This window comes from Aspergillus vadensis (genome assembly GCF_003184925.1).
Source record: "Aspergillus vadensis CBS 113365 unplaced genomic scaffold BO88scaffold_9, whole genome shotgun sequence".
Taxonomy (NCBI): domain Eukaryota; kingdom Fungi; phylum Ascomycota; class Eurotiomycetes; order Eurotiales; family Aspergillaceae; genus Aspergillus; species Aspergillus vadensis.
In genome coordinates this window covers 788,611-814,828 of record NW_020292047.1, presented here as the reverse complement: position 1 = coordinate 814,828, position 26,218 = coordinate 788,611, and the positions used below count along the sequence as shown (strand labels likewise).

The following is a 26,218-nucleotide window of genomic DNA, read 5'->3' as shown; positions in this document are numbered from 1 at the left end:
TAGTAGTAGTACTTAATAGCAGAAGCGGTAGTAGTGATGGAAATACATATCTGTAGATGCCGGTCGTGATTGCCCTTTATAACTTTGCAAGGTTTAGAACTGAAAAAAATTTGAAGGTAGTACCCGATTATCCTAGGGATGTGGGATGGATAATTACTGGGATAAAAACATTGGGTTGATTCTCAGTTGTTTTCTTGGTTGAATAGTCGGTATCACCTATGTGGTCACATGATATAACTACCAAAGGACATGAAAAATACAATATTCCTACTTTAGAACCAGGTGTATAACTTACTTACTATATGCTACATTAGCAATACCATGCCGACCCTCTTATTTTCCCTCTCTTTTTTCATATAGCAAACGTAATGTGTATAGCCAACTGCTGTACGCAGCTCTGTTCTCACAGTAGTGCTGCAGGACATCTCAGAAAATGTATACACAAGATCTTAGATCAGAAACAAGACCCCAAATTGCAACAAGTAATATTCCAAAGACCGTCACTGCTGGCTAATAGCTATCAAAAAAGCCCACTTATCCTATCAGTGGCGGACCATCACGGCCCCACAGCCAGAGTAGTCTATCGCGGATTGTGCTGTCATCCTGACTATCATAAGCGGGCGCTCTTCGAAGCATACACTGCCCATAAGAGGGCTTTGGTCCGTTCAGATCCACCCAGCCCTTCTTCCGCTGTTTCATTGCATACTGAAGTATGGAATTCGAGTTGTGGTCAGTGGGCATGAAAGGGCACTCAAAACTCCATTCAACCTGAAGCCGTGCATTGTCTGTGCTCTCATAACCCAGAGGATTATAATCGGGTTCAGAAGAGGGCGCATGTAAAATGACTTCAATCGAGCCCCGATAATAGGCTTCGCGCGCCAGGAGTCTTATGTGGAATTTCATCGCGCTGAGCTCTTCCTGCGCAAAAGAGACTGACTTGTGCAGTGTCCAGCTGGATAAAATATATTATCAGTACAAGATAGGGAGAACCAAGGGGAAGGAGCAGATGATTACTGACCTTCTGTCTGTTTCTGCACAGTCATTCAACCAATAGTTCAGCCATCTTTCCAGCATATCTTCGGGATTGTCCTTTTGCTGGGATGGGTTTTGCCAGGTATGACATAATTCTTCAGTACTAGTTGATGCTTTAATTGACTTGATTCCAACCATCTTCGTACAGTCAACCCAAAGATCAAAGTCAATTTCCCTGACCTGTTTGTCTGTGAGATATGATCCTATGATTTGGATTGATATCTTAGGTGGTGAATCCAGCTCCTCTCTTAGAGAAGAATAGAGTGGAAGTTCGGCCATGGCTTTTTCTCTTTTCTTGGGATTTGTAGTAACAGGGGATAGTAGTAGGCAAGGGAATGAAGTGTGGGAATGTTAATATCTTCTAGATGATATATGTCTGGCATGACTGACATGACTGAAGAGATGCGTCAGTCTTGCTAACTATTTCGGACTAACGATCCGGTTCAGTTACCTCATATACTTACTATTTCGAGTAGACGAGGACTGACGGAAGAGATCGATTATAATAATAATCAGAAAGGAATATCCACTGATTGAATGATGTTGTTAAGGATTGTTTTGTTTGCTTAGATGGTAGTAACATATCCATATCGCATAGTAGAAACATCCTTCTCGACATTAACAGATTTCTGCCTGAGGAACAGGAGAATAAACATCTACATATTCCATCAACATGATCCCTCTGTTCCCAACAGCCTGTCTTCTTTTCTCCCTCCTCTTCCTCCTCATTCAGCACCGCAAGGCCATTCGTTCTATACTTCGAAAATATACCACTCCGAATTACACCCGCCTCCCCGTTTACCAACACGAAGTCGAACTGGATCATCTTCACCGGTATGTATACTACCAGTACTACTACTAGTACTTAGTACACCCCCCACATTCCTCGACCAACCACATCAACTCTAGTACCACTGCTTACACCTAAACCTCACCCTTCCTACTGAATCTACCAAGCACATCAAGCCTTGAGGCATACATCCCACGCACAATGACATAAAACAAAAGATGACTAACATGAACACAACATCCTGCTGCAGTGATCACCGTTTCACCACCAATGGCTATGCTGCTCCCCCCGCAACCCCTCTCTCTCGGTACTTCGACCCGGATACATCCGTCATATACCCGGAGGTCATGGAACCGCCCTTCCCAATTATTCCGGAGATGGGAGAAGATTATTATTCTGTGGATGGAGATGAAGATGAAGATGAAGGGGAGTGGGTTGATGGAGTGGTGGATTCAGTGGTGAAGTGGGTGGTGGAAAAGGTACAGGAGGGACCATCTTCTTCTGATACGACTAATTGATTCTTATGGCTATGGGATAATACAAATACCCGACACGTGTTGTGAGAAGTGGTCACACTACTGTGATCTACTCCTGGGGACCTTACGCGATCGTGGACCTACGTCACTGCCGATCCTCAATATTGAAGTCCTGCAACCTGCAAGCCACAGCTTATGCAGGGATCTATGGTAGTGGTTGGCCTGGTGCCTTGGCCCTGACCGGGTGTGGTCGAATCTAAGAAGCGCCACGAACGGGCTTGATCGCGAAGAAGTCCAGTCGTTCATTTCGTCTATCGTGTAATATATCTTTCATATGTACCGCTGCAAGTTCAAATGTACAGATCATAAAATGCCATCTATATCATCAAAAGCTTACGGGGCGCAGTAGCCGCCGTCAACCACAATGTCTGCTCCAGTAGTGTAGCTGGATGCATCCGATGCCAGGTACAGATACGCGCCCTTCAGCTCCTCGGGTGTTCCCTCGCGACCCATGGGGATCTTATCCTTCCAGACGGCCTTAGTCTCAGTTGGGATGAAATTCGAGATCTCTGTTGCGATGTATCCCGGGGAGACGGTGTTGGCACGTGCGAATCTGACCCACTCAACAGCCAACGACTTGCCTGCATAGGGAATTAGTACGATGCAAGTCTATTTCTCCAAGGCCGCTTCACTTACAGAGATGGATAACGGCCGCTTTGGAGGCATTGTATGCTGCCTGCATCTGAGGGAAGTTGACAATGTGACCGCTCATGGAAGCGGTGGCCACAAAGCTGCCATAGGTGAAGTTGTTGAGTGCGTTACCGTTGATATCGGTGCCCTCCTCCTTCTGTCTCCTCCAGTGGGTTGCTGCGGCCCTGGCGCAGTAAAAGGTACCGTTCAGATCGACATCGACCACATTCTGGTAGTGGTCCAGCGGACCGTCAACCATGGGGCCCTTAGTCCAAGGGACACCGGCATTGGCAATAAAAACGTCCAGTCGGCCGTTGAAGTCTTTCACGACCTGGTCAACGGCCTCCTGCACAGCTTCGGGCTTGGTGATTTCGACCTTGTACGCCTGGGCTAGAATGAGCATTAGTAAACTATGCCTGGCGGTAAGTGGGGAATATGGTCTGAGAGCTACTGACCCTGGACACCATACTTGGAGGCAATCTCCGCGGCCCGCTCAATGCAGCTGGGGTTGCTGCTATACCACATGGCCACATTTGCACCGGCTTCAGCCAGGCCAATAGCTACAGCAAGACCGATGCCAGCACCGGCGCCTGTAACGATGGCAGTCTTGCCCTTCAGTGAGAACATGCTCAGCAAGCCGGGGTGGGCTGGAGCGGTCGTGTTGTCATGGACAAAGAGTCCATCTTTCTGAGGGCTGGCAGCCATTATCGGATCTATTGGTGGAAGAGGGGTGTGAAGAGAGAGGGTTCACGGTAAAATGCAGGAGAGGCAGGAAAGAAGGAAGTGAAAACGTGAGACAGCCTAGCCAGGTGGCGGGCAGCTTTAAATCGTAGATTGGAGCTTAGATATACACACCACTACGGCCAGCAACGTAAACACTATTAGGACAGCAAGCCCACTAGTAGGAGCCCCCCGCGCCGGTGAGGGGTTGACTGGGCCATTGCCCCCCTCTATGCAGATGGTTGGCTCCTTCTCTAGAGTTCGCATTATTCAGAGTTTGGGGTTGGCTATCGAGGATAAGTCTAGTTGCCCCGACTGGCCACGCTCACTCCATCCAGCTTTCTCGTCTGGTGGGTTCTACTGACGCTAAGCGGTCCCATAGTCTCCAAGGCGGGTGAAAAGTCCCAGACTGGGGGTATCCGGGCGTGGGTTGACGACAGGCGCCCCATGCCCTGCTTCGGCAGCTTTCGCTTGCTTTCTTTATCTCACCGAAGTCCCCATCGGTGTCGGCATCGGGACAATTCTGGCATCTGACGGCCTCAATCAGACGATGACCTCGGAAATATCAGGAGACACGAGACCTGATCACTGAGTAAGTTCGAGGTTGATCAACCTCGTCTGTTTCTCCAAATCCGAGAGGCCGGCGGATCCGGACTCATCGTATTTCCGTCCCGCACCCCCGTGACAGCGGCTGCCCGATTGGGGTTTCCCGGGGAATCTCCACTTCTACCTCCACTTGCGCTTTTACCACGCGAAGCTGGGAAGAAGAAAAGACACGCGCAGGGAGCTACGTTGCTAATGCAGGTGTTTCATACCTTCAGTGATATACTCGTGGTTTTCTCAGACTTGAGCCTGCATGCGGTGCCATTTGGCATGCCAAGAAGGGCTACTGGATTCCTTCAACCCAGAACGTACAGTCCTTTACAAAGTAGTAGTTTGCTGTTGATAACTAACAGTACAAGCGAAAGTAGTTTGCACGATAATGGTCTCCATGAAGAGGGACTCGTTGGAATCTACCATGTTCCACGAGCTCCAGGGGTGCTCAATTCTTGATTGTTTCGCTAACATTCTTCTAGTTATCAGTGGAAACTCTGCGGCCTCCTGTAGATCTGCCAGCATCTTGGCGATGGTCTATTCTCGACTTATCTTCTAAATCGAGACATTACAGGAATTCTGGGACCGAGCTTCAGTTTAATGAGGGCTCCCTATCGCCAGTCAATAGCCCGCTGGGGAGGATGGTTGGTTGACATCGCAGCATTCCTCGCGAGCCGACAATAATGCTACCACATTCCCATGCCCCAGCCGGCTGCCATAACAAACGCAACGCTCCCTCACGAGCGCGCTTCCTCCCATCCATCATGGATCTCTCTGTTCTCTGATTATTCTTGTGCTGGCGTATCCGTGGCTAGCAGTTGCTACTCTTTCCTGGTCTTCGGCGCCGTTGAATGCCGTCCGGAACCCTCGCGGAACTGGTATAGACACTGGGACAGGTACCAGCTCGAGTGTATGGGTTAACGCGTCTACTCAAAGCCTAAAGGAACCAGGTTCTGCCAGCTCTGGCACCGAGAGCAGGAAGAAACGACAATGCCGCCCTTGACCACGGTGATAGCGATAGCCGTGAGCTGCTCCGTCGTTTTTATTGTGTCTGCGATAGTTGGCACGGTCATTTGGATAAGAGTCCGTCAGGATCGCCTGTCTCTGGCGGTGGCAAACGCGAAGCAGGATGGATATGCTCTACAACAATACCAGGGGGAGACTTTGACAGAACTCTCGCGGGAGGAGGGCACCGCATTACGACAGTACGGACAGCTCCCATATGGAAAGCCGTCTGAGTGGGGAGTCCTTTCATCACGCGAGAGCCTCATTCTAACCCCTACGGACTCTGACACGTCATCTCCCCTGGACGAGAAAGCCCGTGACATGCGTCGTTCACTATCACGGTCTCTTTCAAGCCGCTCTGCGCGGTTGTCACGACACCTCCTAGGACCACAACGACTCAGCTCACTGTCTCCACTGACGGAGCATTCAGAGAAGCGGCAATCGGCTTCACCGACAGTATCTGGGATCGACGATAACGTGCCGAACTCTGCTGTCGAGGGTGCGTTCGAGCTAGCAACGGAGACCACACCGCGGCATACCCCAGACCGAGAAGAAGAGCAATTGAAAGCAAGTCTCACGAGCCGACCAGGCTCGGGGGCATGGCCATTGAAGCATCATAGGGAGCGGTCCGGCAGCCTGTACCCGCTCATGGAGGATAAACAAGACGGTTGCAACCCATCCAATAGTCGGGTACGTGGGGGAAGTATCACTGCTCAAACGGCCGGGTCTGCGCCCGAGCAACCTGTACCTCCACCACCATGTGCCTATCCGCCAAACCGCTTCCGTTTGTCAAGGAATGACTCGACTTGTCTCTCTTCACTGAGTCTCGAAACCGCAGACAGCTCCATTTTGGAGGACAGCAGAAGAACGTCGACAAATGTCGACAGTACTTTCACATCGCCCGCTTTGCCTCCATGTCCCACATTCGCCCCGTTTGATGCCAACGATGTTGGACGGATGGAATATGATCGAAGAGGCCTTGGGCCAGCTCCAGTCGTACCATCTCAATTCGTCTTTCCGTCAAATTCTGGCACCGCGTGGGAAGCCAGGAGACTTGAATCATCACCTCGCTCTTCTCCGCGTCGAAGCATGACCACACGGAGCCCGACTCATTCGACGGAACGCGTCAGTCCATCGCCACGACGAACCGAGTCTCTGTCTGAAATAAAAGCCAAGCGAGACTCATCCCTGTGGGTGAAGCCTCTGGATCTGAGCCGCCCGCCTTCCCTCAATCCAGTACCCAATGGAGCCTTAGTGCCACATTTCAGTCAAATGCAACGCCGTTCGATGTATGGTGATCAGAAGAACGAGCTCGATCCATTTTACAACGTGATGAGCAATTCTGCCTTGAGCACTGACCCCCGATTGAAGCCTAGTACCACTGGGATTCCGGATGGTCCTCTGCTAGGCCCGAACAGTCACCTTAAACCCCCTCTGCCCTCTGCACTCAAAGGGAGCAGTAGCACCCGCAAAGGCCATCGGCGGCAGAACTGCGTTCGGATCTCGATACATCCTCCAATCACGTTTAGTGGCCCAGTCTTCTCGCCTACGGCCGAGGAGCCCGAGGAGACCGACGAAATTGATACCACCCGGGCACAAGTTCCCAATCCATCAATCTCTCAAATCTCACTTCAGTCCAACGGTTCAGGCCTTTCAATGAGTCGGGCCAGCTATGACGAGGAACAGAAGGAAAACCCGCGAGTTACGGAGATTTCAGATGAACCCTCGCAGGGCGGACCGCCGAAGCTCAAGGTGAACTCCCCTACTGATGCCGGGGATCGCACTATGAGTATTATGGACATGGAGAAGTCATTGCCTGATATTGTGACGACTCTACCGCCCCCCAGGATTGATACCAACCTGTCGACTACGCCATCTCCGGAAAAGAATAGTCCGGTCTGGATGATTCCGCATTACAACAGCTCGCCGACGGGATTCGAAAACTCCTCAAACCCTGGCAGTCCGCGCCGTACAGCCGTCAAGGGACCGCGTCAACCTCCGCCACGATCGACAGCACGCAGCAGCTTCCGCTCACTGAACACCCTCGATGACAATGCCATGACGCAGTCAAGTCCTCCGATGCGTCATTCGCGTGGTCCTAGTATGGGCAAGGAACCGGTACGCAATACAGCAGAATCACCATTGCGTGCGAAGAACGACCCCAAGAACATGGTGGCCCCGCGGTACCAGGGTAGTCCGCATCACATTGTCTCTCCGATCAGCTATTCTCAGGCGCAGCTCTGGCGGCCAGCGGCCGCTGTGCCAAAACCGCCAACTGCGAACAGCGGCATCATAGTTCCCATCTGGGAAGACCGGGCTTCGGAACCCAAGGGCAAGGGTCCCAGGAATTCTTCAGTTACTTCGCCCAGTGAACCTTCAGCCCAAGTTGGGCGGGCAAAGAGCCACCGGTTGAAGCCCGGCCCTGGCAGTTCCCGGCACGGATTTCGAACCCCAACGAAAAAGCCTGTTGGACTGGGAATCGGGGCTGCCACGCCGGGAAGCTTATATGATGGAGATGGGTTCCTGAAAGAATAGGGCGCATGGATGGATCGATAATTGGCGGCGGCGTTGATTGTTTCTTTTGTTTCCTTTGCTTGGCTAGCGTGCGGGCGTGTCTACCCTCCACTGTAAAGATGAACGTAGGTAATAGGTAGGATTAATAAAAATTAATCTAGAGATGATGGTCACTGATCTTCTTTCAAAGTAGTACGTACTTGGCAATTGATCTGTTTCATAACAAGTGACTTAAGTAGCATCTATCATTACAGAAGTATTCCACAACACACACATACCATCGGTTTAAGTAGAGATAGTACACAAGCAGAGACCAAGAAGATATCTGGATAGACCAACAATCTAATCCGTCCTCCTCCACTTCGTCTCCTCCCCAGTACCATCCCCATTAACACCCTCTTCCCCATCCCCCCCCTCCCCCTCCCCTTCCTCCCTCTGCCTCACCGTCCCCGCCCCAGGCCCCAAAGGCAACGTCGGCTCCTCCCCACCAGCAATCCAATTCCCCTCCTCATCAAAGAACTCATGCATATTCTCCGCCGTAATCCACCCGGAACTCCCCTCCACCGGCGGCGGCAACCCACCCTCCGCACTTCCCATCGACACTAACCCAGACTGAAACGCTCCTCCTTCTCCTTCGTAATCATCCTCGTCCTCATCGCCCGGCTCCACCGGATCCGGATGCAGATTCGAGCACGCCGACACAGCAGCGTAGAGAGTCTGGGTGGGCGTTTCGGGCTTTTCGTCTCCTTCCTCGGCGGCGGGGGTAGAAGATTCTTGGGCGGGGGTCTCGGGGACGACTGTTACGGTGAGGGCGTCTTCTTCGTCGTCGGCGGAGGAGTAGGAGGAGGTAGTTGGGTTGGCGATTTGCATGTACAGGCCTTGGACTTGGGCTTGGGCTTGGGCTTGGGGTTCGGTGTTGGGGAGCTGCAGGCGCTGGATGGCGTGCAGGGAGATGGAGGGGTAGGGGATTGAGAGGCCGGTGTTGGTTGTGGGGTTGTGGAGGAGGAATTTTCTAGTTTGATTTATTTCTAATTAGTATTGCTTGCTCTTTTTTTGGTTATTGTATTGGTTATGGATGCGAGGAGGCTGGCTGGGTACTTACTCAGAAGTAACCCATACGTTCACGCCGGGGATGACGATCTCTTTGTCTTCCGCTGCTTCTTCTTCGGTGGTGCCGTTCGCGGTGGAGGCATTGCGCAGAGCGCCTAGTGCTGGGACTGCGAGGACTTCGCGCTCCAGGAGCACGACTTTGCAGTTTTGGTGCTGCGAGTAGAGGATTGGAGGACCGGAGTGGAAGGAGCTTGGAGTGCGGGATTGGTGCTCGGCGAGGGGGATGAAGGTTGTTGTGTCTGGGGGTGCGGTGATGGATTCCATTTTGGGGTTCGGATTTGGGTTGTTTTCGAGGTGGGAGGGTGAGGATATGTGGTTGGTGGTGAAGGGTGGGAAAAAGAGAAGATGATGGATGGAGCTTTGCGGGCGGAGCAAAAGCTAGATTATCAGTAGCTGGTGATGGCAGTTGATATCCGCCGGGCGGGTGGGGTTCTATCTACCACGGTTGGTTTCTACGTCGGTTTCATCTTTTGATTAGGTGTACTCTTGTGGATTAATGATGGGAATAGGTGATATTATTATGATTGATGCTAAATTATTTGTCGGGAGATTGCTTGGATTGCTTGAGCTAGTTTCTCAGCGGTGCCAGATGGTTATATGGCTGTGCTCTTGTTGGCGCAGGTCGCGCACTGCCGCGGTTCAGCTGGTTCAGATGCAGAGCGCCCTGCACTGGTGATCTCTTGCAGAATGTGGTGCGCACAAGCTTGAACTTTATCGTGGCTTGCGACGAAGGAAGTGCGCTACTATCCCCGCCAAAGCAAGGGCCCATAGCATCCACCTGCAGCGGTTTCAGCGGCCGTGGCACGGTTTATGGCCTTCGCCCAAGCTTTCCCGGTATATTGTATTTCAGAACATCATCGCGCAGCTCTCATTTCACATCCAGCCCACCAAATGCTCTATCCAGTTCTTCGCCTTCGTCTCGCGGTACCATGGAGGGTAATGCGGCCGCACTGGGGTCGGAGAACGAGCTGTCCAATAAACTGGGTTGAGGTTGGCTATGTCCTCTAGGGCCAGCAGCCGCGTTACTCGGTTGGAGTAGTTTCTCGTCTCTGTCTAGCCATCCGGGAGCCACACGTCGCTTTTCTGCCAAATCGCGCTGGGTGATTGAGTCCTCCCAGCCCCGGATTGCTTTCTCGGCGTCGGCGCGTGTCTTGTTCAGGTGCTGCTCGAGGGCGTTGCAGGAGGCTAGAATCTCTTCTGGAGAGGCGGCATGCTCGCCACTGGATGAAATCACGTAGCGCGGTTTGACATCGGGGTTACTTGGATCGACTGTTACTGATGGGGGGATGGTCGAGGGAACGGACTTGTAGGTGTAGGGGAGAGTGACGGAAGTGGGGAGGTTGATGAAGGGGGAAACGGTCAAAGGGACCTGAGCCAGCAGGGGATGGGGGCCTGTCGTGAATCAGTGATGTGTCAAGACAGAAGATGAAGGAGGGTACTGACGATAAGATTCATACATGATGAGGGATGGGTAGTAAAGACTGATAAGCTAGACAGAGAAGAAACAAGAGTAGTAATGATGGATGAGATTCCCCGCGGACGGCGTAATTAATTACAGGGACTGTAACGAAGCGGGAATGATCCGCCGGCTGAGAATTACCGTAATTACGGTTGGTCTGACGTCGAATGAGTCTCTCTTTCTTGCAATGAAGAGAAAGAGATTAGATTAAATGAATCTTTGAATACGAAGAGGGGGAACTAGTTACTTAGTAGTTTCTAATTTACACGATAATTGGCTTATTCTTCCGAATCATCTTTTCTAGCGTATCTCTGCAGAATCGGTGGTCAGGCAGTCTTTTTCAGCCTCTTATTATTCTCCAGCCTTGACGATATCGAGCTGAAGGCCGACCATCTCTCCTATTCGGGTTGCACTGCCCGGCGCCTCTCTCTCTCCATCTTCCCTCACTCTTCGCTCGTCCCTCTCGCCTTGTCCCTGATCCACGCTTTAGCCTCAATTTTTCTAACCCTATTTCGCTCCCCTCCCCCTTGTCATCCTCGGAATCGCCACTTCGTAGGATTCTTGGTGACCCCCCGTCCAGCTTGTTCCTTACAACGGCCAGTCCTCGCGATCTCCGCCTGTCTCGCGTGTGAAATCCAATCCCGCCGCCGCTTAACCCCCCACCAACAACTGGCCTCCGCGCTGGTGTCTTTCCCCTTTTCTTCGCCTCCTCGCAACCCCCCGGGGCACGACGTTCTTGCGATTTCCCCAGATCCAAGATCTACGTCCTCCCTATCACTTAAGTCACCATGGATCGCACTATCGCGCGTGCGGTGACGGATAAAAAGCCGGTCCCGGAGATCGACTTTACGTTACATGTTATGGAAGATGGCACTCAGGTGTCGACCATGGAGCGAGTAATTAAAGGTAACGCCACAATGTTATTTCTCTTTCTGCCTTCCCTCTACTTAACTAGCTGCATGAGCGCTCTCCTACTCACTCTATGGTCTTTTAGAGGTGCAAGCGCCGGCGTTGAACACCCCGCCGGACGACCTGTTCTGGTCTCGTGAAGACCCTTCTAAGCCCAACCTGCAGTTCCTCAAGCAGCACTTCTACCGCGAAGGTCGTCTCACTGAAGATCAGGCGCTATGGATCATACAGGCCGGTACTCAGCTCCTCAGGGCTGAACCCAACCTGCTGGAGATGGATGCGCCCATCACCGTGTGCGGTGATGTTCACGGACAATATTACGATTTAATGAAGCTCTTCGAGGTCGGCGGAGATCCTTCCGAGACGCGCTATCTCTTCCTCGGTGACTATGTGGACAGAGGTTACTTCAGTATTGAGGTTCGTGTGATCGCAAGCTGTCTGGTAATTGCCACACCTACTGACTCGCGTGCTACAGTGTGTCCTGTATCTCTGGGCTCTCAAGATCTGGTATCCGAATACGCTCTGGCTCCTGCGGGGTAACCACGAATGTCGGCACTTGACGGACTACTTCACCTTCAAGCTCGAGTGCAAACACAAATACAGCGAGCGCATCTACGAGGCATGCATCGAATCGTTTTGCTCCTTGCCGCTGGCGGCGGTCATGAACAAGCAGTTCCTCTGTATCCACGGAGGTCTCAGTCCCGAGCTGCACACTCTGGAAGATATCAAAGCGGTATGTCATGGGCTGAACACTACATTTGGTGGACTGCTGGCTGACTTGGCGACAGATTGATCGCTTTAGGGAGCCCCCGACTCATGGCTTGATGTGCGACATCCTCTGGGCCGATCCTTTGGAAGACTTTGGGCAGGAGAAGACCGGCGACTACTTCATCCACAACAGCGTCCGTGGATGCTCGTATTTCTTCTCATACCCCGCGGCGTGCGCTTTTCTCGAAAAGAACAACCTTCTCTCCATCATTCGGGCGCACGAGGCACAGGATGCCGGTTACCGCATGTACCGCAAGACACGTACGACCGGTTTCCCTAGTGTCATGACCATCTTCAGCGCTCCCAACTACCTGGATGTCTACAACAACAAGGCCGCCGTCCTGAAATACGAGAACAACGTCATGAATATCCGACAGTTTAACTGCACGCCTCACCCGTACTGGCTCCCCAACTTCATGGACGTCTTCACCTGGTCGCTTCCCTTCGTCGGTGAGAAGATTACGGACATGCTTATTGCCATTCTCAACACCTGCTCCAAGGAGGAGCTTGAAGATGATACCCCCACGTCGGTCTCGCCCACCGCCGCACCCCCCTCTCCTCCTGCGGCGATGGATATCGAGAGCAGCGAGTTCAAGCGACGTGCGATCAAGAACAAAATCCTTGCCATTGGACGTCTGTCGCGTGTATTCCAGGTATTGCGTGAAGAATCCGAGCGGGTCACCGAACTCAAGACCGCTGCTGGAGGTCGTCTCCCAGCGGGTACTCTGATGCTTGGAGCGGAGGGTATCAAGCAGGCCATTACCAACTTCGAAGATGCTCGCAAGGTCGATCTGCAAAACGAACGTCTGCCCCCGTCGCAGGAGGAGGTCATCCGGCGCAGCGAAGAAGACAGACGCATCGCCTTTGAGCGGGCGCATCATGAGGCAGAGAACGACGCCGGGCTGGCGACTGTGGCCAGGCGGATTAGCATGTAAGTGAAGCAGAATGATCGTTTTCGGACTATCATACTAACGAGTTTCAGGTCGGCGGGATCGGGCAAGACTCGGCGACAAAGGGATGCTACTCGGGATTCTCGAGAAGCATGAGCGATTAGGAAGTAACTGGGTGTTCCATCTGAACCAGCATCTTTCGAAGCGGCATGCAGAGGTACTGCAATTCGGAGTATGAACTACTCCGTGTATGGGTGAATCACTTACTGTCACCTCAAAAAACGCGAACATGGTGACAGTTGCAATTGAGTAGCTCCTATACTATTGTCGCGAAAGATTACTGTATGGCATAATGGAGAGGTGGACGGGGGGCTTTGTGTAATTCCTGCACAGCAATCGAGCGTCCGTGACGACTCGACCATGAGTTGATGAATCGATACACCATGAATTAAGCTGTTCGTACTGTACAGGCTAGTTTATTAAAATAGTCAATTGATTACCGTCGATTATTGTTACCCCAGACTCCATAGCCTCCTCTTATTATAAACTAAGGTATAAGCTACGCTCCGCCAAGACCGCCGAAAGTCCCGCGCCAGAATCTCCGACCGGCCCTGCCTACATCCTCCACCACTTCCTCCCCCATCCCATCCCTCTTCACCAAACACGCAGTCAATGCCTCCCAAACTCCGCGGCACGCTCTCCAAGAGCCTGTCGCAGATCCAAGACTCCTCCTCTTCATCCTCCTCATCAGTCTTCTACTGCCCGTCCTGTTCCACCTGGCGCCGCTCCCTCTCCTCGCGTCGAACCCGACTCCAACTACCACAGCAACGACATCAACAACAATCATGGGCATCCTTGCAGCGTAGCGGCATTGCGACCACATCCGTCGTCCACACAAGACATATACCTCCCCGATTGAAGGATCTACATGAAGCTCTGAACCGGGTCAAGGATGTTGCGCCAGAACAGGTGAATTTGAGTCGGTTGCAGCTTGCGTTGAGGGGATTGGAGAGTGAGAAGCCGGTTGTTCGAGTTGCTGGTAGGTCTTTCTCTTCTCTGTCAGCCAGTGATTGGTGTCTTGGCTGGTTGAAGCAATGCTAATCATTCGGGCAGTTCTGGGTCTGAATGATGCGACTGCGGCGCGCAGACTTGTTCGCTTGCTGTTGGCGGACCCGTTGAATTCGAGGGAGAGCTGGGAGGATGCGTTGGATGCGTATGGTGAAGATACGGAGAGGGGTTTGCTGATTCGGTAGGTCTACCCTCACAAACACGCATGGTATGATGGGGAGCAGGCACTAACTTATATGCAGGTACGGTGAAGTCTCCGAAACAATCCCCAACGATCTACTTCCTACGATCTCGGTGCCCTCGCCAATCCTGAAAAAGGGCAATTTGGAAATTCTCGTTACGACACTAGGTGCCGAGTCAGCTGGCGTCGCGGACGCTACTCAGTCTCACCCATTTACGGCTGACACCTTCCTCGTGCCTACGGTTACGATCCGCACGTCGCATTCCGGCCGGCATAATATGGTGCGGTATCCCGTGCATCGTAGTATCGTGTGCGGTAGCGGTGTCGATGGATTCCTGGCGTATAGCGGGTTGATGGCGCGGTCGGACTTGAAGAAGGAAGCTGTGTCGGTCTTTGGGGCTATTGAGCTGGCAGTCACGGAGCCACAGAAGTACGACGGCCGGGTTGCGTTTGTGGATATTGACAAGGCGGATGAGGCATTGGCCAAATTCCGCGAGTCGGTGCAGAATGCGTCGCTCTACGAACGCGGTTGGAACAGCAGTGGTGTGCAGCCGGTGGTGGACTGGTTGTCTTCGTTCCGGGCTGAGGAAGGGACGCTGGATCCGTCCTTGCGGACGTTGATCACGTCTCTTCTGGACGCCGCGGAAGCGGGTGCCGCCGCTGCCGAGAAGAGGAAGCTGCTGGAGCAAGAAAGCGGCGCTGTGTCGTGGGAGACTCGCGATGTGCTTGAGCGGTCTGTGTCCGAGTGGGCGGAGCGCGGGCACACGGAACTCCGCAGCTCACTCGAGGAAGGTTTCGCCAGCAAGCCGTGGCGCGGACTAGCGTGGTGGAAGTTGTTCTGGCATGTGGACGACGTCGGGATGATCACGTCGGAGATCCTGGACCGGAAGTACCTGCGCCAGGCCGAAAAGGAGGTCATCTGGACTGCCGGCCGGTTCCAGCAGGCCGGGCTGACCGATGCGACTCCCATGCAAGAGGAGCAGACGTCCTGGCCAGCGCAGATCGCGACTAGTCGTCGCAGGCTCATGGAGACGACAGTGCCGTCGCTGCAGGCATTGGCGCAGCGTCTGGTCTTCTTCAGCATGTCCACGACCACCCTGACCTCGGCATTGTCGGCGCTAACCTACGTTTCGCTGCCGACTGCCACCATCTACGAGACCTGCACAATGGCCGCTATCGGACTGATCTACTCGCTGCGCAACCAGCAGCGCAAATGGGAGTCCGCGCGACACTGGTTTGAGGACGAGGTACGCGAGGACGGCCGCACCGCGCTGCTGGAAACAGAGACGCAGCTGCGCGAGACCGCCCGCGAGGGTGGCCGACAAGTCGAAGAAGTGACGGCGGAGAAGGACGCCAGAGAGACGATCGAGCGCGCACGCACAGCTCTGAAGGAGGTCCAGTAGCCAGCAGATAGGTATCTAGTTTAAGCATGTCATGTACAATAGACTCATCATCCACCTTCCACATCTATACAACCCATCTTCCACCCCGTATTCACCTAATCATTCAACTAAGTTCAATACTCCCCTCCGGCACCCCCTTATAACTCCTCAACCTCCTGGCCAAAAACTCCATCACGGGCCTCATCTCCTCCGCATTCCTCGGCATCCCATCCCCACGCCTCTTATACCTACTCACCTCCACAAACTCAAACCACTCCTTCGTCCTCCTCACCCCCGCCGCAGTAACCGCCGTACTCCTCTCCCCTCCATCTTCCTTTCCGGCAACAATCAACACTGGCGTCCTACTCTTCCCACTGCCAGACGCAGGTGCCTTTCCAGATAACCCCACCGGCGCCCCAATTGACACCACACCTCCCAGCTCCTCCTCGTCCACCTTTCCTTCCCTCTGAGGGGAGGAGTTTTTGAAATGCCTAGCAACCTCCAACCCCACCATCCCGCCCTGCCCGATCCCAAACACCACAATATCCCTACCCCGGTACCCGCACTTCTTCAACAATGTGTCGACAATCACCTCGTTGATTATGGTATTCGTGGAGCGGGTGAATCCGGCGTCCATGTCCAGGTCCCCTGCAGGGCTGAATGTGATGTCGTCGCCCCAGTGGAAGCCGCCCAGGTCGAAGGGGAGTGGGGTGGGGGCTTGGAGTGTTAGAACGGTGGTTTCGGGGAGGTTGAGGGCGCGGGCTAAGGTTGTGAGGTTTTGGCTTGTGTCGCCGAGGCCGTGGAGGAGGAGGAGGATGTTGGGGGATGTGTTGGGGGAGGTGCTGGTGGAGGGGGGCGTGATGGTTAGGGTTAGGTGCGGGGGGAAGTGCGAGGGGGTTGGGGGGGTAGGTGGCATTTTGGGTTGGATTTGAGTTGGGTAGTTTGGTGGGTGGTTTTAGAGGGGGGGGGGGTAGGCCGTGGTTGGTGTGATATTGTGGTTGTGGTTGTGGTGGTAGATGTATTGAGGTTGGCGGGGTTGGTTCGGTGTTGTTGTATTTGTGGTTGTGGTTGTAGTTGTTGTAGATGGTTCGTGAAGGATATAATGAGGTAAATTTAGGGTACTCTGTGTATAGTATGTGGTTTGCGTGTATAGTTCAGAGTCTTGCAGAGGAAAGTGGTATTGTAGAAGTGTGATAGAAGAATGTTGGTTGAAGTTTGGAAGCTCAAGCAGTTAGTTGCCTGTTTGGGACTAGTGCATCAGGGACAGTTCTGTTGGTCCAATTAATTGTATGGAAGTCTGCGAAGACGCATGTGTGCAGGTTTAAACTACTATACTAATTGATAGTTGACTCAATACAAATGTTTATTCCGTCAGTCTAAGGGCGCTCACTTGTTTATACCTAATGTACACACTAGTGTGGTTCAACTCAGATTAGGTCTCTTGTTCAAAAGAAGCCATGAGATGAAAGTAGCCAAGTCTACATGATATTCGCTCGAGAGGATATAGTTCTATGCATGGATTAGTGTCCGGACCTAGTTGGTATGGTTTTGCCAGCCTTCATGCGAGGAGTCCACACATTGATCTGATATGTCTTTTACCTACTTTGTATCTCGTTCTTCACAACCCGAGTTCCCAGCCCTCTTAACTTCCTCGCATTGCTTTCTGTTCTCATCATTTTTTACCGATGTTCTAGAGATTATCAAGAAATAGCCTTTCGGAGCCCAATCGAGCATACTGAACGAATAGTACAAGATTTTGTTAAATGCAACGATTAGTAGTGGAGAGGAACAAATTGCCATGGTAGGTCTGAATTTGGTGCTCTTTCATATCACTGGCAGTAGCATAGCACTTTCTCTACTGCAGTCGCGTATAGTAATATCATATAACCTACTTCAGTCTACTTGGTACGGATTAAAGGCCGCAGTGTTAACATTGCTAGGATTGATTGAATACTGAGAGAGTATATTTGAAACTGCCATGACTGTCATAAATTCGCAATATTCCATGGTCTCCATCCTAATACCCTCATGTATTTATATGAGTGTATTACAGGCTACCAATTGATCATTTTACTCAAAAGGTATGGAAGAGACAGACTAACATAGTCGATCAGACCATGTAAGGCAGCGAGTTGAAAAGAGACATGCTTCTAAGTAACTTCCACCCTCACTGACAGTTATTCCATTGAATGCGTGCACAGGATTATTGCATATGCCAGAATCATGTGTGTCTCGTCATACAACATATGCACATCATTGGAGGACATTAACTTCACATGTTGAAAAGTATATTTATTGCCGGATGACCACTTTCCCGGAGCCGAAGATATCACGCAAATGAGGCAATGAATAGCATACTTTTCTATCTGACTACGGAGTACACTCACCGAACTCCTCAAGCGCTAAGTGAAACAACACATCACCGACTATGACGACATAATATTCTCGGCAGGCGGATGCCATTAATTGAGGGATATTATTAGTACAGAGTAGATATTTTGGAGAAAAGACAGAAGGTATTTAGCCAAGCCACACACCGCCACCACGCGGTGGGATGAAACTGCGCCACAGTGAGGGGCATTACTTTTCGCACTATTGAGGAAATGACCAGATCGGGCAATGGCAGTGGGGGGATTCCACCGATTCCACCACTTTTTGCCCACTCGCCCGATTGTCCGAAGCCCCAAAATAGAATCCCAGTTTTAGGTGTGAAGATTGGAGGCTCTCCAGCCGGCTGAAAGTGTTTGAGACTAAGTCCCTGACACTTGTCTGTGACAGCTTTACCCCGATACTCCGTCGATAGACTTACAGATATCAGCCAAAAGGCGGGGGAATCACTCACCCTCCACCTGATATTCAGACAAGCCTCACCAAGACGAGAAGCTGACCGGGTCGACCGGCTCATCTCGCGCCCGCCAAGCCTGGGCAAACTGTGGCTGCGGCGCTAAATGGGCCAAAATGGATTCGCCCAGACTTAAGGCTGAGGAGATCCCCATCTCGACCCAGTCGCCCAGCAATAACATCGTGGTTCCGACCCTGGACGCGTACGTACGCACTCTGCTCAGGCGATGATCCGGATGGTCGTTGCTCCAAGCCGTGAGGACTCCAACTGGCCTGCAGGAGAACACGCAAGGGCATCTGCATGGCCCCCAAAACGACAGCAGGAACACTTCACTAGATAGATGGTGGTAGCCTATCAGTATCACCATTGTAGCCTGTACGCGGTGCAGACAATTCGGCCTCGGCCGTAAGAATTGACAAAGAGGGGCACAGGATCGATGCTCACCCAAAAGTGACCACGGAACCCCAACCGGAGATACACCATTCCTCTTACATGATTGGAACCTGATGTTTCAACTTATTGAGGCTAGTAACTTACCCCTCGACTGCCCCTCCTGGACAATTCCGTGCCCATCACATCGCTCCACGAGGCTGTGGCTGGGTGCTTCTCGCCCTCACTACCGCTCATTTATTCGGTCTCGTAGCGTCTAAGCGATGATCTGTTCCAATCAAATCCCGATCCATCTATCCCCTCGAAGCGCTGCCTCCTTTGCGCAGTTTCAGCTGGCCTGTGTCCACTCCCTTCACTGGATGTGATCTTCCCCTCGATCCACCCTTTCACAGTCGGGAGCAAACCATATTGTTCTTTATCCGACGCCCCCCAAAGACTTTCGATGCATTTCCGTGAGATAGACGGTGGGGCACTCTGAGGATGGTCGATGGAGGGGCGCCCCAAGAAAGCTGAAGATGCTGAGTAGGGTTGTCTAGGCAGCACATATATAAGATGCTCTATCCCCTCCCATCGAGACCTTCTCTTCTCTCTCCCATCAACCACTCTACTTCCTACTCTACCTAAAACCCTTTACTACTTCATACATCAATCATCATGGCCTGGGGCTGGGGTAAGTTACATACCCTCTTACACTTCCACCTTTCCATCTGGCCTGACAAGGTTCCCCTGTCTTGTCTTTGGCCTCGTGCCTTCACCAACACGACGTTTTATCAGGGCCTCCAGTAACTGACATGGATCTATAGATCAATCCGACGACGCTCACCGTCAGGTGTACGAGAACAAGCACGAGGGTCACCTGTCCCACGAGCTCCTTGCCGGTGCCGCTTCCTTCGCTGGCATGAAGGCCTGGGAGGACCACCAGCGCAAGCAGGGTACGCATGCCCCATTCAGAACCATTTCAGCCACGTGAAGTTTGCCATGCTAACCACACCTGACCTATAGGCAAGCCCGTCAGCCACGCTTTCGCCAAGGAGGCCCTTGCCGCCGTTGTTGGCGCTGAGGTCGACAAGCTCGCCGAGACCAAGGGCTTGGACGAAGTCGACAAGATCAAGGCCCGCGAGCACGCCAAGAAGAACGCTCACCACATGTACGAAGAGCACTACGAGCGCGGACACGGTGCCCCCGAGTTCGACCCCGGCCGCTTCCCTCCCCCTGACCGCTTCGAGGGCCGCCGTGGTGGCTGGTAAGAAGCCTCTTTATGTGTGATGGGAAACCACTGGATTTGGGCCCTATCCTCAGGGGTTGATACGAAGATGGATGGTGGAAATGAAACGAATATGATCATGGATTGAGAGCGCTGGTAACACGGCCTCTCCTGCATGTATTCCTATCTAATAAACCAAGATATCCAAATGAATTATTTATTATCTCAAAGTGAAACAAACGCTTATCTTGCGCTTCGTAATCCATACCAAACAAACAGTAGAATCATGGAGATCTTGCCCCGGAGACGAATATGCAGGATTCCACCCGTTCAGGAAAGCTCGCGGATTATCCATGCGTTGACTGACGGTGGGCGCAAGGGTCTGTTTTGGACGCATGGATGCAAGGTGTGCGGGAAGGCGACGGGCGCATCACCCACATGGGCTTCGAAAGTTGTAAGACAATGTTTAATGTCAGCTTAACAACATCAACATCAACATGCAACATTCAATATCGCGAACCAGGCAAGTCGCCCACCTCAACAGGGGTAATTACCCAAGCCGGGCAGGTTATCCACGGGACAACGACCAAACATCAAACATCAAACCTCGGGATTGCCTTGAGGGGGCGGCGAAAGGCGGTCTGGCCCTACCTTTCCTCTTTCTCTCACATCGGAACCGGGTTCATCCTGAAACCAAACTCCAATAGGCAGATTAATCCGGCGGCGAGCAAATGAGCTCATCGCATGCAGCACGTGCAGCCATCGCAGCCTATCAGATGCGCGCGCAGTCCGATTTGGGGCCTGATTGACCAAATGGAAAGGGCATGAGTATCGGCTGGCTGGCTTGTCTCGCACGATGACGAGTTCAATCATATCTCAAGGTTTTCCTGCGTCGATTGGGAGTTCATCCTGGTTCCCTTCACTTCTTGCCCCTTGTGTGCCCTGTCTTGGTTGGCTCTTTCTCCTCTTCCTCCTGTTGGTCCGGCTCGTAATCGAGATAATAATGACCGTCCCGGTTCCAGACTATTGGGTCGCTTGATTCGAACAGGAAAAGAAGAGCAGCAAAAGAAAGTTTTCGAGGCGTCGGCTGCTCCTACGGGAGCTGAAAGTTTCTCTCGTCCTTCGTTTGCCTGTTTTAACTATATATGTCTTGATACTACTACTAGCTCCAGTTGTCGTTTTCTCGCCGTGACTCGTCGCCAATGCGATCGTTGCTTCTGCTATATACTCTCGTGCCCACCGTTTGCTCGTTTGCGTTTAGTATCATGCCCGGCTCTAGCTCCATTTGCTCACGATGAAATTCGCCAAGTTAGTTTCATTCCTTCCAACTACCTGAAGTTTGTGTTTGAGAATTCAGAATAACCAGCTGTTCGAAATTAGGGAGCTGGAGCAGCAACTGGTTCCAGAGTGGCGCGCCAAATATCTAGACTATAAGGTCAGTATGTCCGTTGCCGTACTGACGTTTTTTCTTTCTTCTTTTCTCAAAGCTACAATTTGTATGCTAACGGGTCTCTTGCTTTTTTAAACCTTCTAGACCGGCAAGAAGAAAGTCAAAGCGATCTCTCGCGCTCTCCAAAAAACCTCTCGAAGCCCCAGTCATCCCTCTCTACAACAAAACAATGCTGCCGCGCATGACGACCAAGATGACCGTCCTGCTGGTTCTGATGGCCCGTCCCCATTCCGACGCTCCAGTAGCAGACTCGATGCCAATGATCCCTCCCACATTCCTTCCACCCCTATAAGAAGCACTGGTCCTACGCCACGCTCACCGCGCTCGGGCTCTAGCCGCAGTGAGCGTCAGCCCCTGCGAGTACCTGGGTCTCGGTTTTCGGGCGTCGTTGGAAGCTACGGAAGTATCGTTCCCTCTCCTCCACTGAACGCTGCATCATCGGATGTCGCCTCCCTTCGACTGCCAGATCCCGCAATCGACCCAAAGCATAATGACTACTCGTCGGAGAGGGATGCGGAGCAGACCAGTGTACCTGAGACTCCGTCGCCGGTGATGTCGCGACATGCGAGCACACGAACTGCGACCAAGGGCATAGTTCACCGGAGTCCTGCGACGCCCCAGAAGGATCATAAGCGGAATGCAACCCCAGGCCCTCCAAACCGGAGAGGATCGTTGCTCCAGCGCGTCCTGTCCTATCCGGACTGGGAACCCCCAGAGAAGCGTGGAGCGGATGGATCTTCTGAGTTCGAGAAGCGCCAGGACGAGTTCTTCGCCTTCTTGGATAGCGAGTTGACCAAAATAGAATCCTTCTATCAGATGAAGGAAGAGGAGGCCGCAGAACGCCTCAAAGTGCTTCGTCATCAGCTGCATATCATGCGGGACCAACGCACACAGGAAGTTCTAGGTGCCAAGTTGGCCCGGCCAGAGAAAGACGGAATGCCAAAGTCTCATGCATTCGGTCCTCTAGGTGGCCTCGCTGGCTTCGGCATACGCGGCGCTCTCACTGGACGTCATTTCGGGAAGAACTCTAAAGCCCTTGCAGAGTTGGGCACTCCGTCAGCAGCCTTACAAGGACAGGATCCCGACCATACAGTGTCGCGTCGCGATTTCATCCGTCGGCCCGAGGACCCGACCAACAGCGATGTCTCCTATCGCTCCGCTAAAAGGAAGCTGAAGCACGCGCTTCAGGAGTACTACCGCGGCGTGGAGCTGCTGAAGGCGTACGCCTACCTGAACAGGACTGCCTTTCGTAAGATCAACAAGAAATATGACAAGACTACTAATGCGCGTCCTGCGCAGAGATACATGTCTGAGAAAGTGAACAAGTCGTGGTTCGTTCAAAGCGAGGTCACTGAGAACCTGCTGTCCGCTGCAGAGGACCTGTACGCTCGTTACTTCGAGCGCGGCAACCGCAAGATCGCCGCTTCAAAATTGCGCCACACTATCAATAAATCCGGAGATTATTCTCCATGCACGTTCCGTGCCGGTGTGCTCTTGATGGGCGGTGTCCTGTTTGGTGCTCAGTCATTAGTATATGCCGTGCAGAACCTTCATGATCGGGATGGTGAACTAAAGACTTACACAAGCTACTTGCTCCAGGTCAGTATTTATCGTTCTGAATGCCTGCTTCTAGCTAACTGTGCGCAGATATATGGGGGCTATTTTCTCGTTGTACTTCATTTCCTACTGTTTTGCCTAGACTGTATGGTCTGGACTCGGGCCAAGATCAACTACGTCTTTGTGTTTGAATATGATACCAGGCATGCATTAGACTGGCGTCAGCTTACTGAGGTAAGGTGCTTCATCGTGGGCTTTTGACTGTGTCTGACTGTAACAGCTGCCGTCATTTTTCTTCTTTCTGCTGGGTCTCTGCATGTGGCTCAATTTCATGTCAATTAATAGCATGTATATTTATTGGCCTGTTGTCCTTGTCGGCTTGACCACAGTCCTTCTTTTCCTGCCCGTGCGGACACTATATCACCGCAGCCGCAAATGGTGGGCATATTCTAATGTGAGTGAAGCCGCCCATGGCGGATCCTAAGTCACTGCTAACGAATCTAGTGGCGTCTGCTTCTGGCAGGGTTCTATCCGGTTGAGTTCCGTGATTTCTTTCTGGGAGACATGTATTGCTCCCAGACATACGCCATGGGTGTGAGTAACCCAGTTGTCGTTCCATTAACTAGTTGTGGCTGATTTGTGTTAGAATATCGAATTATTCTTCTGTCTCTACGCGCATTATTGGGGTGACCCTCCCCAGTGCAATTCTTCGCATTCCAGGCTGCTTGGGTTCTTTACCTGCCTACCGGGCATCTGGAGAGCTTTGCAGTGTCTGCGACGTTACGCAGATACTAGGAATGTCTTCCCGCATTTGCTGAACTTTGGCAAATACACGTTCACCATCCTGTACTATGTCACTCTGAGCTTGTATCGCATCGATAAATCGGAACGCTTCCAGGCTACGTTCATCACCTTTGCGCTGCTCAACGCCGTGTATGTGTCGGTTTGGGACCTTGTCATGGACTGGAGTTTGGGGAACGCCTACGCCAAGCGCCCGTTGCTGCGCGATGTCCTGGCGTTCCGTCAAGCATGGGTATACTATGTTGCGATGGTCATCGACGTCATTGTGCGATTCAACTGGATCTTCTATGCTATCTTCACGAGGGATATGCAGCACTCCGCGTTGCTCAGCTTTTTCGTTGCGCTGTCCGAAGTCTGCCGACGAGGTATCTGGACGGTCTTCCGTGTGGAGAATGAGCACTGCACCAACGTCCTGCTCTTCCGGGCGTCCAGGGATGTGCCTCTGCCATACCAAGTCTCCCTCCCGCCAGCGCAGGTTGACCAACAAGCAGATGGTGTGCCGCTGGAAGAGCAGCAACCGCAAGCACACGATGTGGAGCACGGCACCCCGTCCACTCCAGGCATGTCGGTCCGCAATCGCGGCCTCTCCCGTGTCGGCTCGTTGCTGGCTTCAGCGCATGCACAGGACTTTCAGCGGAAGAAGCGTCCGGGCCAAGATCCAGGCGATCAGCCACTCCGTGGCTCAGAGGATACCCCGGATGACTCCACTGACGATGAATACCACGACGGCAGAGCGTCCTTGGATGATGATGTGATTATGGAAGAGCTTCCGTTTCACGAAGAGCGAAACTAGAGGGGAAGAAGACGGTGACTAACGGGTGACAACTTGCTTTACGATTTCTTTTTGATGGCATATATATACTTATTACGATAGATATGATACATACTAACATAATAGAGGCATATGATAGGAGTTAATGGAGCACTATAGAACTACTATGAGCCTAAAAGAGTTCCGTAATCAAATCCTCATATATCATGTAGTATAGACCAATCCAGTAGTGTATTCGTAGTGAATCTTATGCATACTACTAGAACATACTAGATGGCGATAGTAAACCTCTGCCTAAGGCACTGATACCATCAGGTGACACCACCGACGTCACCTGCCCCGGAGCGCCGTTGAGCCGCGGCGCCGCAGCGGTTCTCGGCCCTCTCTTTCCTCTCCTTCCTTTCCCCGATTAGTCTATCCTACTATCTAATATGACAGACTGTCCCATCAACTCATTCCATCCATACTACTAGTCTGACAGCGTCGGAGACAACTGAAACTCATCGCAGTTGCAAATGGCAGCTAACACCAGATACGAGCCTGCTCCGCAGCGCGACTCCTTCGAGGAGCGCGCCTATCCCCAACCCCCGCCGTCTTATCAGGCAACGGCCGACTACTCGCAAGCAGCGCCACGCAGCGAGGACGACAATGTTCCTGACGATTTCAAGGTACATACACCACCACTTTCAACAAAGAAGCTTGCATAATCTGGGAGAACAAAACCAACTGACAATGTGATTGATTAGTTCGGCGGCACCGTCGCGGAGGGCACCTTGCCCATCCGTATGCAGTTCATCCGGAAGGTCTATTCCATCTTGTAAGCACCACCACCACATCCACCCCAAGAAAGCAATAATCGAGAATATCATCAGAACAAAACTGACAAGAGAGTAATCACAAACAGAACGGCCCAACTCCTCCTCACCACCATCCTCAGCTCCATCTCCTTCTTCTCCCCCAGCTACCGCCTCTGGATCCAATCCAACTTCTGGCTCATGATGGTCTCCGTCTTTGGCGCCCTAGGCTTCATGCTCGTCACCTACTGGAAGCGCAAATCCTACCCGGCAAACCTCCTCTTCCTATCCGGATTCACCCTCCTTGAAGCCTACTCCATCAGCGTCGTGACCTCCTTCTACGACGCCCGGCTCGTCATCCAAGCCCTCATTCTCACCCTCGGTCTCTTCGTCGCTCTCACCCTCTTCGCCTGCCAGACCAAGTACGACTTTACTAACTGGATGCCCTACCTCTTCGGTGGCCTGTGGTTCCTGATCTTGTTTGGCTTCGTGGCTGTGTTTTTCCCTGCCAATAGCACTGTCGAGCTGATTTATGGGGGTCTTGCGGCGCTGATTTTCTCGGCGTATATTCTTGTTGATACACAGTTGGTGATGAGGCATTATCATGTTGAGGAGGAGATTGCCGCCAGCATTTCGCTGTATTTGGATATCTTGAATCTGTTTTTGGCGATCTTGAGGATTCTGAATAGTCAGAATAATAACTAGGTTGATTATAACCTGGTTGTTGTTTTGATGGTGGATGGAGGAAGGGTGGTATTTAGTGGGGGTAAGTGTCCCTTTATACAGATTGTGCTACTTGCTGGTGGTGGTGATGATGGAT

General features: G+C 52.2%; 13 protein-coding genes across 13 annotated transcripts; 8 read left to right on the top strand and 5 right to left on the bottom strand.

Moving 5' to 3' along the window:
• Positions 1 to 534: 534 nt before the first annotated feature.
• Positions 535 to 1,170, bottom strand: BO88DRAFT_424985 (uncharacterized protein; the record flags this gene model as incomplete). The annotated part of the gene is made up of 2 exons (XM_025708791.1): positions 535 to 952; positions 1,019 to 1,170. The coding sequence occupies 2 exons, from the start codon at positions 1,168 to 1,170 to the stop codon at positions 535 to 537; spliced, it is 570 nt and encodes a 189-aa protein (XP_025563832.1).
• A 484-nt stretch (positions 1,171 to 1,654) lies between these two features.
• Positions 1,655 to 1,993, top strand: BO88DRAFT_273556 (uncharacterized protein). Its single transcript, XM_025702372.1, has one exon. It carries the CDS (start codon positions 1,706 to 1,708, stop codon positions 1,892 to 1,894), a length of 189 nt encoding a protein of 62 aa, XP_025563831.1. The 5' UTR covers positions 1,655 to 1,705; the 3' UTR covers positions 1,895 to 1,993.
• A 588-nt stretch (positions 1,994 to 2,581) lies between these two features.
• On the bottom strand, positions 2,582 to 3,782 carry BO88DRAFT_404377 (putative carbonyl reductase). The gene is made up of 3 exons (XM_025706595.1): positions 3,444 to 3,782; positions 2,995 to 3,378; positions 2,582 to 2,939 (listed from the first exon to the last, which is right to left on the bottom strand). Exons 1-3 carry the CDS (start codon positions 3,691 to 3,693, stop codon positions 2,692 to 2,694), a joined length of 882 nt encoding a protein of 293 aa, XP_025563830.1. The 5' UTR covers positions 3,694 to 3,782; the 3' UTR covers positions 2,582 to 2,691.
• A 1,398-nt stretch (positions 3,783 to 5,180) lies between these two features.
• BO88DRAFT_273563 (uncharacterized protein) lies at positions 5,181 to 8,004 on the top strand. Its single transcript, XM_025702373.1, has one exon. It carries the CDS (start codon positions 5,293 to 5,295, stop codon positions 7,840 to 7,842), a length of 2,550 nt encoding a protein of 849 aa, XP_025563829.1. The 5' UTR covers positions 5,181 to 5,292; the 3' UTR covers positions 7,843 to 8,004.
• Positions 8,005 to 8,254: 250 nt separating this feature from the next.
• BO88DRAFT_364299 (Voldacs domain-containing protein) lies at positions 8,255 to 9,294 on the bottom strand (the record flags this gene model as incomplete). The annotated part of the gene is made up of 2 exons (XM_025703972.1): positions 8,924 to 9,294; positions 8,255 to 8,833 (listed from the first exon to the last, which is right to left on the bottom strand). Coding segments are annotated over exons 1-2 (849 nt in total), but the record flags the coding sequence as incomplete, so codon positions are not given.
• A 138-nt stretch (positions 9,295 to 9,432) lies between these two features.
• On the bottom strand, positions 9,433 to 10,553 carry BO88DRAFT_443380 (uncharacterized protein). Its single transcript, XM_025710015.1, has 2 exons — positions 10,375 to 10,553; positions 9,433 to 10,323 (listed from the first exon to the last, which is right to left on the bottom strand). Exons 1-2 carry the CDS (start codon positions 10,388 to 10,390, stop codon positions 9,800 to 9,802), a joined length of 540 nt encoding a protein of 179 aa, XP_025563827.1. The 5' UTR covers positions 10,391 to 10,553; the 3' UTR covers positions 9,433 to 9,799.
• A 227-nt stretch (positions 10,554 to 10,780) lies between these two features.
• Positions 10,781 to 13,464, top strand: BO88DRAFT_404372 (serine/threonine-protein phosphatase 2B catalytic subunit). Its single transcript, XM_025706594.1, has 5 exons — positions 10,781 to 11,296; positions 11,385 to 11,716; positions 11,775 to 12,032; positions 12,088 to 12,998; positions 13,050 to 13,464. The coding sequence occupies exons 1-5, from the start codon at positions 11,179 to 11,181 to the stop codon at positions 13,111 to 13,113; spliced, it is 1,683 nt and encodes a 560-aa protein (XP_025563826.1). The 5' UTR covers positions 10,781 to 11,178; the 3' UTR covers positions 13,114 to 13,464.
• Positions 13,465 to 13,593: 129 nt separating this feature from the next.
• BO88DRAFT_404370 (uncharacterized protein) lies at positions 13,594 to 15,662 on the top strand. The gene is made up of 3 exons (XM_025706593.1): positions 13,594 to 13,996; positions 14,071 to 14,206; positions 14,268 to 15,662. The coding sequence occupies exons 1-3, from the start codon at positions 13,630 to 13,632 to the stop codon at positions 15,607 to 15,609; spliced, it is 1,845 nt and encodes a 614-aa protein (XP_025563825.1). The 5' UTR covers positions 13,594 to 13,629; the 3' UTR covers positions 15,610 to 15,662.
• On the bottom strand, positions 15,456 to 16,585 carry BO88DRAFT_404369 (alpha/beta hydrolase). Its single transcript, XM_025706592.1, has one exon. It carries the CDS (start codon positions 16,502 to 16,504, stop codon positions 15,713 to 15,715), a length of 792 nt encoding a protein of 263 aa, XP_025563824.1. The 5' UTR covers positions 16,505 to 16,585; the 3' UTR covers positions 15,456 to 15,712.
• A 1,348-nt stretch (positions 16,586 to 17,933) lies between these two features.
• Positions 17,934 to 19,346, top strand: BO88DRAFT_424977 (uncharacterized protein; the record flags this gene model as incomplete). Its single annotated transcript, XM_025708790.1, has 6 exons — positions 17,934 to 17,994; positions 18,160 to 18,213; positions 18,449 to 18,632; positions 18,955 to 19,074; positions 19,147 to 19,211; positions 19,300 to 19,346. 6 exons carry the CDS (start codon positions 17,934 to 17,936, stop codon positions 19,344 to 19,346), a joined length of 531 nt encoding a protein of 176 aa, XP_025563823.1.
• Positions 19,300 to 20,261, top strand: BO88DRAFT_443376 (DUF3759 domain-containing protein). Its single transcript, XM_025710014.1, has 3 exons — positions 19,300 to 19,490; positions 19,624 to 19,752; positions 19,823 to 20,261. The coding sequence occupies exons 1-3, from the start codon at positions 19,475 to 19,477 to the stop codon at positions 20,065 to 20,067; spliced, it is 390 nt and encodes a 129-aa protein (XP_025563822.1). The 5' UTR covers positions 19,300 to 19,474; the 3' UTR covers positions 20,068 to 20,261.
• A 1,333-nt stretch (positions 20,262 to 21,594) lies between these two features.
• Positions 21,595 to 24,925, top strand: BO88DRAFT_273406 (SPX and EXS domain-containing protein). The gene is made up of 4 exons (XM_025702371.1): positions 21,595 to 23,265; positions 23,312 to 23,485; positions 23,536 to 23,625; positions 23,678 to 24,925. Exons 1-4 carry the CDS (start codon positions 22,027 to 22,029, stop codon positions 24,623 to 24,625), a joined length of 2,451 nt encoding a protein of 816 aa, XP_025563821.1. The 5' UTR covers positions 21,595 to 22,026; the 3' UTR covers positions 24,626 to 24,925.
• A 194-nt stretch (positions 24,926 to 25,119) lies between these two features.
• BO88DRAFT_424974 (Bax inhibitor-1 family protein) lies at positions 25,120 to 26,103 on the top strand (the record flags this gene model as incomplete). The annotated part of the gene is made up of 3 exons (XM_025708789.1): positions 25,120 to 25,272; positions 25,351 to 25,421; positions 25,509 to 26,103. The coding sequence occupies 3 exons, from the start codon at positions 25,120 to 25,122 to the stop codon at positions 26,101 to 26,103; spliced, it is 819 nt and encodes a 272-aa protein (XP_025563820.1).
• Positions 26,104 to 26,218: the final 115 nt, after the last annotated feature.

Coding starts and splice junctions, on each gene's coding strand:
- BO88DRAFT_273556 (XM_025702372.1), top strand. CDS start 1,706: ATGATCCCTCTGTTCCCAACAGCCTGTCTTCTTTTCTCCCTCCTCTTC.
- BO88DRAFT_404377 (XM_025706595.1), bottom strand. CDS start 3,693: ATGGCTGCCAGCCCTCAGAAAGATGGACTCTTTGTCCATGACAACACG. Junction 3,379..3,443: donor CTCCAAGTATGGTGTCCAGG/GTCAGTAGCTCT, acceptor TGCTCATTCTAG/CCCAGGCGTACAAGGTCGAA. Junction 2,940..2,994: donor AGCGGCCGTTATCCATCTCT/GTAAGTGAAGCG, acceptor TTCCCTATGCAG/GCAAGTCGTTGGCTGTTGAG.
- BO88DRAFT_273563 (XM_025702373.1), top strand. CDS start 5,293: ATGCCGCCCTTGACCACGGTGATAGCGATAGCCGTGAGCTGCTCCGTC.
- BO88DRAFT_404372 (XM_025706594.1), top strand. CDS start 11,179: ATGGATCGCACTATCGCGCGTGCGGTGACGGATAAAAAGCCGGTCCCG. Junction 11,717..11,774: donor GAGGTTACTTCAGTATTGAG/GTTCGTGTGATC, acceptor CGCGTGCTACAG/TGTGTCCTGTATCTCTGGGC. Junction 12,033..12,087: donor CTCTGGAAGATATCAAAGCG/GTATGTCATGGG, acceptor ACTTGGCGACAG/ATTGATCGCTTTAGGGAGCC.
- BO88DRAFT_404370 (XM_025706593.1), top strand. CDS start 13,630: ATGCCTCCCAAACTCCGCGGCACGCTCTCCAAGAGCCTGTCGCAGATC. Junction 13,997..14,070: donor GCCGGTTGTTCGAGTTGCTG/GTAGGTCTTTCT, acceptor TCATTCGGGCAG/TTCTGGGTCTGAATGATGCG. Junction 14,207..14,267: donor GAGAGGGGTTTGCTGATTCG/GTAGGTCTACCC, acceptor ACTTATATGCAG/GTACGGTGAAGTCTCCGAAA.
- BO88DRAFT_404369 (XM_025706592.1), bottom strand. CDS start 16,504: ATGCCACCTACCCCCCCAACCCCCTCGCACTTCCCCCCGCACCTAACC.
- BO88DRAFT_443376 (XM_025710014.1), top strand. Junction 19,753..19,822: donor GGACCACCAGCGCAAGCAGG/GTACGCATGCCC, acceptor CCTGACCTATAG/GCAAGCCCGTCAGCCACGCT.
- BO88DRAFT_273406 (XM_025702371.1), top strand. CDS start 22,027: ATGTCGCGACATGCGAGCACACGAACTGCGACCAAGGGCATAGTTCAC. Junction 23,486..23,535: donor AATGGTGGGCATATTCTAAT/GTGAGTGAAGCC, acceptor TAACGAATCTAG/TGGCGTCTGCTTCTGGCAGG. Junction 23,626..23,677: donor CCCAGACATACGCCATGGGT/GTGAGTAACCCA, acceptor GATTTGTGTTAG/AATATCGAATTATTCTTCTG.